At 38.6% G+C, this 12,815-nt stretch overlaps 1 protein-coding gene across 1 annotated transcript in view; it reads right to left on the reverse strand.

Annotated features, from left to right (window-relative positions):
• SFXN1 (sideroflexin 1) overlaps positions 1–12,815 on the reverse strand; it is a 50,940-nt gene that overhangs the window by 21,061 nt on the left and 17,064 nt on the right. Inside the window, exon 3 of the mRNA XM_020902304.2 lies at positions 139–309. Within this exon, the coding sequence (XP_020757963.2) occupies positions 139–309 (171 nt within the window). The remainder of the gene's footprint in view (positions 1–138; positions 310–12,815) is intronic.

The raw sequence follows: 12,815 nt of genomic DNA on the forward strand, positions 1-12,815 counted from the left end.
CTCCTAGGATTGTAACTTTTATACAAAATGAAACGCCACATGAAATGACATTTATTTCAATAAAACCATTCAAGTACAAAAATGTGCTTTAAGCTCCTGGAATAGAAAACAAACTGTTGTTACATTGCCAGAACTTACCTATAAAATGTCATCATGCAACCTGTGATGGTCATGTTCATTGGAACTTGAGCTGACATTCTTCCTATTAAAATCATCTTTTCACCAGTGTCAGGATGAAAAGCTGAATCATAGACGTACTTTGCTCTCCATAATTCATTTTCTGTGAGACCTGAAGGAACAATTCCTTGCCTAGAAAAACAGCAACAAACAACATAGCAATTGTTTATTCCAAGTATCTCAGCAGTGCTACCTAGAACATCTGTGTCTAGATAGAAGGAAAAATCAAACTATTTCATAGAGTCAGGGAAATTCCAATAACACAAAGGACAGTATACACTTAAAATAAGAATTTTAAACCCACAAATTCAAATTATCTATAATTTGGAAAAACACAAATTTGTTGTATAATAGGTAACTATTCAACTTTGAAATATTCTTTGTTTTAAATGACATTTTAAAATGTACTTTGAACTCTGTAAACTCTAAGATATTTTTACCTCATTAGACAAAAGCTGTGGCAACCAAGAATATGAAATCATTCTTAAACCTGTATTTTGAAAACAGACTAGAAAGGTTCATTATATTTCCTTATCAAAGAAACACATATTCCTTGCAAGAAATTTAGAAAATACAGAAATTTATTAGCATGACTAAAACCATTCAAGCTTTCCCTGATTCACAGTCACTGGTAATACTTACTGAATACCCTTTCAGGCTTTTCTAGATCTATATACATGATGCGTTTATCACCTTTTTTTATCAATGAAGGTAAACCTTTCTCTGTATCTTTATATATACTTCTATATCATCTATACTGGGTCGAATACTTCCCCCCAAAAAATTCACATTCACATGGAACTTCAGAATATGACCTTATTTGTAAACAGGGCTGTTACTTATGTAGTTAAGATGAGGTCATGCTGGATTGCAGGGAAGTGGGGGCAAGTTCAGTGGCCGATGTCTTTGTAAGACCAAGCGCAGTCACATAAAGAAGGGTGTGTGATGAGGGAGACACAGAGATTTGGGTGGCATGGCTACACGCCTAGGGCTTCCAGACGCTGGAAGAGATAAAGAAGGGCCTGCCCTAGGGCTGTCAGAGGGAACGGGCCTGCCAACACCTTGATTTCAGACCATACATTTCCACTGTTTTAAGTCACTCAGTTTGTGGTAATGTGTTAAGGCAGCCATAGAAATCATCCTAATCCCCGCTGTAGGACATTGTAACTGCATTTAACCTTTTCCACTGGTAAAGGATCCTTATAAATAAAACATCCTTATAAATAAAACTTTTCCCACATCCAAGATTATTTAGAAAGAAATGAGTATATTCTCTAAGATGAAAACTACGTGGAATATTAAAACTGTACATATTTTATCCCTTTTCTCAATTTGAGTATGTCCCTTTTCTTATCCTCAGCAGCGGTACCATCATTACTATCTAGGTAACCTGTTGTACTCTTTACACAATGTGGATAATTTTGTCTAGTTAGGTTATCTGCTGTCATGAAAATTTTTATTATTATGCATTCAGGTCATGGGGTTGCAAAGAGTTGGAACGACCAAGCGACCAAGCACAGCACAGCAGAGGAACAAAAGAAGGCTCTGCCTGGAAAGGTGTGATCCGTTTTAGGATCACAGGTATGCTCACAGACACTTCTTGCATTTTCCTGATAGTCTTTTTTTGGTCACTTAAAGTCTTTAATCTGTTTGGGATTCACCTTAAGATACAAATATGAGGAATTGCTTAACTTCTGTTTCTAGTTGGCTGGTCCTCCACTCCAATACAAGGATTTCAATGTTCTCTATCATCACTTGAGCTTTTATGAACGTTAGGCTTGCTTTCTGGACTTTCCACAGTAATCCCCTCATCTGGTGGTGTCGAAGCCACTATTTTAATCAATGATTTATTTTTTAAATTAATTTTTTATTGGAATATAGTTGATTTATGATGCGTTAGTTGCCACTGTACGACAGTCCACTTAGTATCTCGTAGACCAAGGTCCTTCACTCCGTTACTCATCTGCTTTTTTGAAAGCACCTCCACTATTATTTTAATTTTATAGGTGATCACAATTGTATTTTGACCAAAACTGTAATCTGGAGAGATCTGAAACCTCTGTACCATATCCAGGCCTACCACATATTCCTCCAGTTATTCAAAGGACTTCTTTTAATGATGACACCCAGCGGTCTTGCACTTGCCTCACATTTATCAATTCTCTTTTTAGCCATTCTTATAGGCATAAAGGGGATTCCCTGGTGGCTCAGACGGTAAAGCATCTGCCTACAATGTGGGAGACCTGGGTTCGATCCCTGGGTCAGGAAGATCCCCTGGAGAAGGAAATGGCAACCCACTCCAGTATTCTTGCCTGGAAAATCCCATGGACAGAGGAGCCTGGTAGGCTACAGTCCATAGGATCGCAAGAGTCGGACGCGACTGAGCGACTTGTGAATGTCAGTGTCAACAGGCATAAAGTATTTGTTGTTTTTGTCTTTTACTTTAGACTTTCCAGTATATACCCTTTTTTCCTTCCAGTTTTGTTGAGATATAGGTAACATACAGCACTATATAAGTCTAAGATGTTCAAAATAATGACTTGACTTACATACATCATGAAATGATCAGCATAATAGTTTAGCGAACATTCATATCATACCGATACAAAATTAAAGGAACAGCAAAAGATATTGTTCCTTGTGATAAGAACTCAGAATGTACTCTCTTAACAGTTTTCATATATAATGTATACAAGTGTTCATTTTATTTATCATGTTGTATATCACATCTCAAGTACTTATCTTGTAACTGGAAGTGTGTACGTTTTGACTGCTTTTATCCACTTCCTCTCCTTTACCCCCTGCCTCTGGTAACCAAAAATCTGAGCTCTTTTTCTATGAGTTTGTTTTCCAGGATAACTGACCTGCAACACTGTGTGAGCTCCTGGTACACACCACAGTAATTCAGTACTTCTGTACGTTTCAAAATATAAGTCTAGCTGCTATTTGCCACCTTACAAAGATATCAAAATTATAATTCTTGATATATCCCCACAATGTACATTTCATACCTGTGACTCATTTCTTTTGTAATTAAAAAGACCCTGATGCTGGGAAAGATTGAGGGCGGAGGAGGAGGGGGCAACGGAGGATGAGATGGTTGGATGGCCTCACCAGCTCAATGGACATGAGTTTGAGCAAACTCTGGGAGGTAGTGAAGGACAGGGAAGCCTAGTGTGCTGCAGTCCTTGGGGTCACAAAGAATTGGACACTACCAAGCGACTGAACAATGACAATAATTCAGTAATTGGGTGTTTGTACCAACTGGGAGTTAATCCCCTTCACCTATTTCTCTCCTCTCCACAACCTCGTCTCCTCTGACAACCACCTGTCTGTTCTCTATATCTGTGAGCTTGCTTTTGTTTTGTTACATTTGTTCATTTGTTTCATTTTTTTAGATTCCACATATAAGTAAAATCATACAGTATTTGTCTTTCTCTGACTTGTTTCATTTAGCATAACACACCCAAGTCCAGCTGTGCTCTCAGAAATGACAAGATTTCATTCTTTTTTATTTTTTTATGGCTGAGTAATATATTTTTTACATACCTATATTTATCACAACTTCCTATCCATTCATCTATTGATAGGTACTTAGATTGCTTCCATATCTTGGCTATTGTAAACAATGCTGCAATAAACATAGGTGTACATGTATCTTTTTTTGAATACCCAGGAGTGGAACTGATGGACTGTATGTATTGGGTTGGTGCAAAAGTAATTATGGTTTTGCATTGCTGAACTTTGCCATTTGATACTGTAAAACATTCTTAAATAAATGTGGTTATGTTATACATCATTTTAATGTGCATTCCTTGCTTTATTGTTTTTTGCTATGACTTATTCAGTTCAGTTCAGTGGCTCAGTTGTGTCTGACTCTTTGTGAACCCATGGACTGCAGCACACCAGGCTCCCCTGTCCATCACCAACTCCTGGAGTTTACTCAAACTCAGGTCCATCGAGTCAGTGATGCCATACAACCAATTCATCCTCCTACCTTCAATCTTTCCCAGCATCAGCGTCTTTTCAAATGAGTCAGTTCTTCGAATCAGGTGGCCAAAGTATTGAAACTTCAGCTTCAACATCAGTCCTTCCAATGAATATTCAGGACTGATTTCCTTTAGGATTGACTAGTTGGATCTCCTTGTAGTCCAAGGGACTCTCAAGACGTCTTCTCCAACACCACAGTTCAAAAGCATCAATTCTTCGGTGCTCAGCTTTCTTTATGGTCCAACTCTCACATCTATACATGACTACTAGAAAAATCATAGCTTTGACTAGACAGACCTTTGTTGGCAAAGTAATGTCTCTGCTTTTTAATATGCTGTCTAGGTTGGTCATAGCTTTTCTTCCAAGGAGCAAGTATCTTTTAATTTCAAGGCTGCAGTCACCATCTGCAGTGATTTCGGAGCCCAAGAAAACGAAGTTTCTCACAATTTCCATTGTTTCCCCATCTTCCAAGGAGCAAGTATCTTTTAATTTCAAGGCTGCAGTGACCATCTGCAGTGATTTCGGAGCCCAAGAAAACGAAGTTTCTCACAATTTCCATTGTTTCCCCATCTTCCAAGGAGCAAGTATCTTTTAATTTCAAGGCTGCAGTGACCATCTGCAGTGATTTCGGAGCCCAAGAAAATGAAGTTTCTCACAATTTCCATTGTTTCCCCATCTTTGTTTGCCATGAAGTGATAGGACCAGATGCCATGATCTTAGTTTTCTGAATGTTGAGTTTTAAGCCAACTTTTTCACTCTCCTCTTTCACTTTCATCAAGAGGCTCTTTAGTTCTTCTTTGCTTTCTGCCATAAGGGTGGATATCTGCATATCTGAGGTTATTGATATTTCTCCCAGCAATCTTGATTCCAGCTTCTGCTTCATGCAGCCTGGCATTTCGCATGATGTAGTCTGCATATAAGTTAAATAGGCAGGGTGACAATGTACAGCTTTGACGTCCTTCTTTCCGGATCTGGAACCAGTCTGTTGTTCCATGTCCAGTTCTCACTATTGCTTCTTGACCTGCATACAGATTTCTCAGGAGGCAGGTCAGGAGGTCTGGTATTTTCATCTCTTCAAGAATTTTTCACAGTTTGTTGTGAAATGCCTTATTACTTGCTATATATTTCGTATTTGTTTTAGACTAGGAAATGATGTTAAACAAAAGGCAAATTTGAGTGATATTCAAGTTCAAAATGGGTTATAAAGCAGCAGAGGCAATTTGCAACATTAAGAACTCATTTGGCCCAGGAACTGCTATGAACATACAGCGCAGTGGTGCTTCAAGAAATTCTGCAAAGGAGACAAGATCCTTGAAGATGAGAAGCCCAGCGGCCAGCCATCGGAAGTTGACTAGGACCATTGAGAGCAACCATCAAACTGATGCTCTTAAACCACACGAGAAGCTGCTGAAGAACTCCACATCGACCTTTCTACGGTCGTTTGGCATTTGAAACAAACCAGAAAGGTGAAAAAGCTCGGTAAGTGGGTGCCTCGCAAGCTGACTGCAGATCAAAAAATTGTCGTTTTGAAGTGTTGTCTTCTCTTATTCTACACAAACAATGAACTGTTTCTCAACCAGATTGTGATGTGTGATGACAAGTGGATTTTATATGACAACCAGCAACGGCCCGCTCAGTGGCTGGACTGAGAAGAGGCTCCGAAGCACTTCCCAAAGCCCAACTTGCACCAAAAAAAGGGTCATGGTCACTGTTTGGTGGTGCTGCTGGTCTGATCCACTACAGCTTTCTGAATCCCGGCAAAACCATTACATCTGAGAAGTGTGCTCAGCAAATTGATGAGATGCACTGAAAACTGTCACCTGCAGCCGGCACTGGTCAACAGAATGGCCCCCCATCTTCTCTATGACGATGCCTGACCACACTTTGCACACCAAACACCTCAAGAGGTGAACGAGTTGGCTACGAAGTTTTGCCTCATCCACCACGTTCACCTGACCTCTCACCAGCCGACTACCACTTCTTCAAGCATCTCAACAACTTTTTGCAGGGAAAATGCTTCCACAACCAGCAGGAGGCAGAAATGCTTTCCAAGAGTTTGTTGAATCCTGAAGCATGGATTTTTATGCTACAGGAATAAACAAACTTATTTCTCATTGGCAAAAATGTGTTGATTGTAATGGTTCCTATTTTGATTAATAAAGATGTGTTTGAGCCTAGTTATAATGATTTAAAATTCACGATCCAAAACTGCAATTATGTTTGCACCACCTAACAGTTTTAATTTTTAAAGGAATCTCCATTCTATCCATTCCCACCAACAGGACATGACGGCTCCCTTTTCTCTACATCCTCATGGAAAGTTGCTATTTGTTGTCTTTTTGATTCTGACAGGTGTGAGATGATACTTCATTGTGGTTTTAATTTGCATTTCCCTAACAACTAATGATGCTGATGCTCAGCATATTTCTATATACTTGCTTGATATTTCCATATTTTCTTTGGTTGAGTGTCAGCAGTCTACTCAAATCTTTGGACCCATTTTAAAAAATTGGGTTTAAAAGAATTCTTTATCTCTTCTTGATGTAAGTCCCTTATGAGCTATAAGTTTTGCAAATATTTTCTTCCAGTTTGTGACCTGCAGTTTTGTTTTCTAAACAGTGTCTTCTGAAGTGTAGATAAACTTTTCCCTTATGCTTACAGCCTAAGAAATCTTTGCCTATCCCAAAGTCATACAGATTTTATCTTGCTTTCTTCTAGAAGTTTTATAGTTTTAGCTTGTTTATTTAGGTTTACTATTCATTTCAAGTTATTTTATGGTTTTGTTTAAGGATTAATGCTTTTTTTTAATACGAAAATCCATTTTTCCAGACCCACTCATAGAACAGAATATTCTTTCTCCACTGAATTATCTTGAGAACCCTATTTTGGGATCCTCTATTCTGTTCCACTGACCTATATACCTATCTTTATGCCAATGTTATACTGTTTTGACTACTTGAGCTTGATAGTAAATCTTGAAATCAGGCATATAATATTTTTGTTGCTACTGAAAATACTATTTTTAAAATTTCTATTTCCAGTTATTAATTGTTACTATATAGAAACTCAATTGATTTCTGTATATTGATCTTGTATCTCGTGATTGGGCCAAACATGCCTTATTTGCATTTTTGGTAGATTTTTCCTACACAGATGATCATGCTTTCTGTGAATGAAGTCGGTTTTAGTTCCTTCCCTATCCATACATCTTTTATGTTGCTATTTTTTCTTATTGGACTATGCTACTCAGCACAATGCTAAATGAAAGTAGTGACTGTTGAACTCTTAGCTTTGTTCTTGATCTCAGGGAAAAAGTTTTCATTCTTTCTTCATTAAATTCGGTGTCTGTTGTAGGGTTTTCTTAGACGTATTTTATTCCTTCTATGCCTACTTTGCTGAGAGTTTTATCATGAATTGACGTTGGATTCTTCTGTCTGCTTTTTCTGCATCTATTGAGATGACCATATGTTTTTCTGTCATAGTTTACTAATATAATAATTTCCAAATGTTAAAATGAAATTGCATTATTGTAATAAACCACATTTGGGTTCTGCTTATTTGGGGTATTATCCTTTTTATATATGGCTAGCTTTAAGCTGTTAACTTTGTTGAAGATTTTTGTGTCTATGTTAATGAGGGATATTGGTCTGTAATTTTTTTCTTGCAATCCCTTTGGCTTTTCTGCCAGCAGAGTCATAAAATGGATGAGGAAGACTTTCCCCCTCTTCTATTTTCCGGGAAAGTTTGTGATGGAATTGGTACTGTTTCTTCCTATAAAGAAATTTCTTTCACCTGTGATGCTAACTGGTCTCAGAGATTTTAGTGGGAAAGTTTTATATTTATTTATTTATTCCATTTTTCTCTTTATTTTTTATTCATCTCATTTCTTCCTTATTCCTTTTTTCTCTTTCCTTGCCTTCTTTTGCATTGAGTCAATTTTGGTAATTTGTATATTCATAGAAGGTTAGATATTTTACTAAGATTCTGAAATTTTTAGCAAACAGCTAAATAGTAGGCTTTATTTTTATACTTCTATTCCCCATAGGAAACTTTCTTATCCTCTTGTTATATAGTTTGAATTTTATATATTTATTTTATATTGATTAGATGTGCTAGTGGAGAAGGCCATGGCACCCCACTCCAGTACTCTTGTCTGGAAAATTCCATGGATGGAGGAGCCTGGTGGGCTGCAGTCCATGGGGTCACTAAGAGTCAGACACGACTGAGCGACTTCACTTTCACTTTTCACTTTCATGCATTGGAGAAGGAAGTGGCAACCCACTCCAGTGTTCTTGCCTGGAGAATCCCAGGGACGGGGGAGCCTGGTGGGCTGCCGTCTATGGGGTCGCACAGAGTCGGACACGCCTGAAGCGACTTAGCAGCAGCAGCAGCAGATGTACTAGAGGCTTATCTTTCTCTAGGCTTACCAAAGAACTAGTCTTTACATTTATATTTCTATTAATTCCTGGCTTTAAACAAATGTGAACTTCCCTCTGCTTTCCTTGAAAAGCAGTCTATGGAGTGGTTAACAAAATGTACTCTGGAGTCAGACTGTCTGGGTTCCTATGCTGGCTCTGTCACTTAACAGTGGCAGGACTCAGAGCCAGTTAAACTTTCCTGCCTTAATTCTTTCATCTGAAAAATGGGCACATGACTAGCATTTACTTTTGCTGTGATGCTTAAATGAATGCATGTAAAGTGCTTCAGGCAGTATCAGCCCACAGCATGTGCTATGTGGTATTGCTATTTTCTTCTTATTATTTTGTATTGCTCTTTAATTTCTTAAGCTGAAGTCTCCGTTCATTTGTCATCAGGCTTTAATGTTTAATCAGAGGGACATGTAAAACTAGAAACTTCCCTTCACAGTACAATTTTGGCACAATCCCCTAAGTTTTTATATTAATTTTCTATTATTTTTATTTTGTGATTTTACTCTTGGTTTTTCTTTTCATACAGTTAAAGGAAAGTATTGAACAATTCTGATGTGATTAGATGATTATGTCTAATCAAGTTCTGTCTGTATTTCTAACAGTCTTTTCTTTGTGTATTTGATGCAACATTAACTGTTTCATGAATACTGAGCATATTCATTTTCTCAATATCAATTTTTTTCTATTTGCCCTGAATTGAATTTTGTCTGATTTTCATACAACTTCCTTTTTATTTGCAGTTACCTTTGTCCTGCTTTGTAATGTTAGCCATTTTTACTACTTTCTGTTGGGTTTACATTAAAGTGGCATTGCTGGAATCTCTCGAAGACTACACATTATTAGTATTCATACTTTCTGAAGCTATACTATACATGATTCTTCTTTGATGCCAATTAACCTTTTGAGATATCCAACCCTGAAAGGTCAGATAATTTGTCTCTTGGTGGAAGAAGGAGAACTCTGGGGTATTTCTTAGTCATTAATTCAACAATTGGTTTTACAGATGAATATATATGTCTTATATATAATATTACATATAATACATATAAAAGCAGACATGATTAAAGCAGCATTACCCCTAATCCCCAGTGGAACAGGCCTAGGCAATTTACAACACAGACTTTAAGCGTTTATATGAAAAGAGAAAGTGCGATGTTCAGCAGTTCGTGGAGGAAGATACCGTATTTCTCCCTTTGCAATGACCTCATACAGAGATGAGTCACGTGGCTAGAAACCCTCCTGCATTCCTACTGGGATGCCACATCACTGCTGAGCTTTTTAGGTAATTTTTACTCTATTTTAAAGTCTTTGATTTTAGTAGAGGATTTTGATCCTTTTTTACGTGTACTGCTGTTACTGGGCTCTCTGGTCTCATTTATCTTATTTGATGTTATTTAAAAAACTTCTATGTCAGGTTTTTGGTTTTATCTTTGTTACACTTATTACACAGTCTGATTTTATGACTTTGCGATTTTAGAAGACATGTATGCTGTGCTTAGTCGCTCAGTCCTGTCTGACTCTTTGCAACCTCATGGACTGTAGCCCGCCAGGCTCCTCTGTCCACGGGGATTCTCCAGGAAATACTGGAGGGGGTTGCCCAGGCCCTCCTCCAGAGGATCTGATGAACCCAGGGATCAAAGCCAGGTCTCCCGTACTGCAGGCAGATGCTTGATTGTCTGACCACCAGGGAAGCCCAACACATACTAAGATTTAACTTGACCATGGTTACCATTAAGATTCTTGAAACCATTCTACAATACAGTGCATTTCTCTAATATGGTGAAGAGCCAAAACCATACATATTTTTGAGACCACCTCCTATTTAAAATGGGCTTCCCAGGAGGCTTGGTGGTAAAGAATCTGCCTGCCAATGCAGGAGATCCGAGTTTGATATCTAGGTTGTGAAGATCCCCTGGAATATTGGCAACACACTCCAGTATTCTTGCCTGGGAAATCCCAAGGACAGAGGAGCCTGGTGGGCTACAGTCCAGGGGGTCACAAAGAGTCAGAAACGGCTGAGCAACTGAGCACACACCTATTTAAGATAAATATTTGGTATACTTTTAATTCCTATTTTTTTTTTCTTGATACTACAATCTAGAGCTTTAGATTCAGGTAGATACTTTTTTTTTTTTTACAAAACATTTAAAATTTCTCTTTGCCTTTACAATGCTTTATAACTAGAAAGTGAAAGTGAAAGTCGCTCAGTTGTGTCCAACTCTTTGCGACCCCATGGACTATACAGGTCCATGGAATTCTCCAGGCCAGAATACTGGAGTGGGTAGCCTTTCCTTTCTCCAGGGGATCTTCCCAACCCAGGGATCAAACCCAGGTCTCCCGCATTGCAGGTGGATTCTTTACCAGCTGAGCCACAAGGGAAGCCCTTATAACTAGAAATGCAACAACCATTTCTATTTTAACTATTTCAGCATCCATCATTAGTCTATATTATAGCTTCCTTACTTTTTTTGTACTGTAATAAAACATACATAACATAAAATTTACCATCTTAACCATTTTTAAGAGTATAGTTTTAGTGCACTAAGCATATTCATGTTATCGTCCAACTCTCGCCACCATCAACCGTCAGAGTTTTTTCGTTGTCCCCAACTGAGACTGTATTCATTAAATAACTCCAGATTCTCCCCTTCCCCAGACCCTGGCCATCACCATCCTACTTTCTGTTTCTATGTATTTGCTACTTTAGGGACCTCGTGTAAGTGGAACTATGCAACAATTTATCCCTTTATCTCATTGAGCAGTGCCTTCAAGGTTTATCTATGTTGTAGCCTGTGTTACATTTGGAAAACTCAGCAGTGGCCATGGAACTGGAAAAGGTCAGTTTTCATTCCAATCCCAAAGAAAGGCAATGCCAAAGAATGCTCAAACTACCGCACAGTTGCACTCATCTCACATGCTAGCAAAGTAATGCTCAAAATTCTCCAAGCCAGGCTTCAACAGTACATGAACCATGAACTTCCAGATATTCAAGCTGGATTTAGAAAAGGCAGAGGAACCAGAGATCAAATTGCCAACATCTGTTAGATCATCAAAAAAGCAAGAGGGTTCCCAAAAAACATCTATTTCTGCTTTATGGACTACACCAAAGCCGTTGATTGTGTGGACCACAAAAAAATTGTGGGAACTTCTTCAAGAGATAGGAATACCAGACCAGCTGACCTGCCTATTGAAAAACCTGTACGCAGGTCAGGAAGTAACAGTTAGATCTGGACATGGAACAGCAGACTGGTTCCAAATAGGAAAAGGAGTACGTCAAGGCTGTATATTGTCACCCTGCTTATTTAACTTATATGCAGAGTACATCATGAGAAACACCAGGCTGGATGAAGCACAAACTGGAATCAAGATTGCTGGGAGAAATATCAATAACCTCAGATATGCAGATGATACCACCCTTATGGCAGAAAGTGAAGAAGAACTAAAGAGCCTCTTGATGAAAGTGAAAGAGGAGAGTGGAAAAGTTGGCTTAAAACTCAACATTCAGAAAACCAAGATCATGGCATCTGGTCCCATCACATCATGCCAAACAGATGGAGAAACAGTGGAAAAGGTGACAGACTTTATTTTTTTGGGCTCCAAAATCACTGCAGATGGTGACTGCAGTCATGAAATTAAAAGATGCTTTCTCCTTGGAAGAAAAGTTATGACCAACCTAGACAGCATATTAAAAAGCAGAGACATTATTTTGCCAACAAAGGTCCATCTAGTCAAAGCTATAGTTTTTCCAGTAGTCATGTATGCATGTGAGAGTTGGACTATAAAGAAAGCTGAGCGCCGAAGAATTTATGCTTTTGAACTGTGGTGTTGGAGAAGACTCTTGAGAGTCCCTTGGACTGCAAGGAGATCCAACCAGTCCATCCTAAAGGAAATCAATCCTGAATATTCACTGGAAGGACTGATGCTGAAGCTGAAACTCCAATACTTTGGCCACCTGATGTGAAGAACTGACTCACTGGAAAAGACCCTGATGCTGGGAAAGATTGAAGGCAGGAGGAGAAGGGGACAACAGAGGATGAGATGGTTGGATGGCATCACCGACTCAATGGACATGAGTTTGAGCAAACTCTGGGAGTTGGTGATGGACAGGGAGGCCTGGTGTGCTGCAGTCCATGGGGTTGCAAAGAAGAGCTACTGAACTGAACTGAACTGAACTGAGCATGTATTAGGATTCCCTGTTTTCAAGGCCTAATCGTATTC

This window comes from Odocoileus virginianus, unplaced genomic scaffold (assembly GCF_023699985.2).
Source record: "Odocoileus virginianus isolate 20LAN1187 ecotype Illinois unplaced genomic scaffold, Ovbor_1.2 Unplaced_Scaffold_3, whole genome shotgun sequence".
NCBI lineage: Eukaryota > Metazoa > Chordata > Mammalia > Artiodactyla > Cervidae > Odocoileus > Odocoileus virginianus.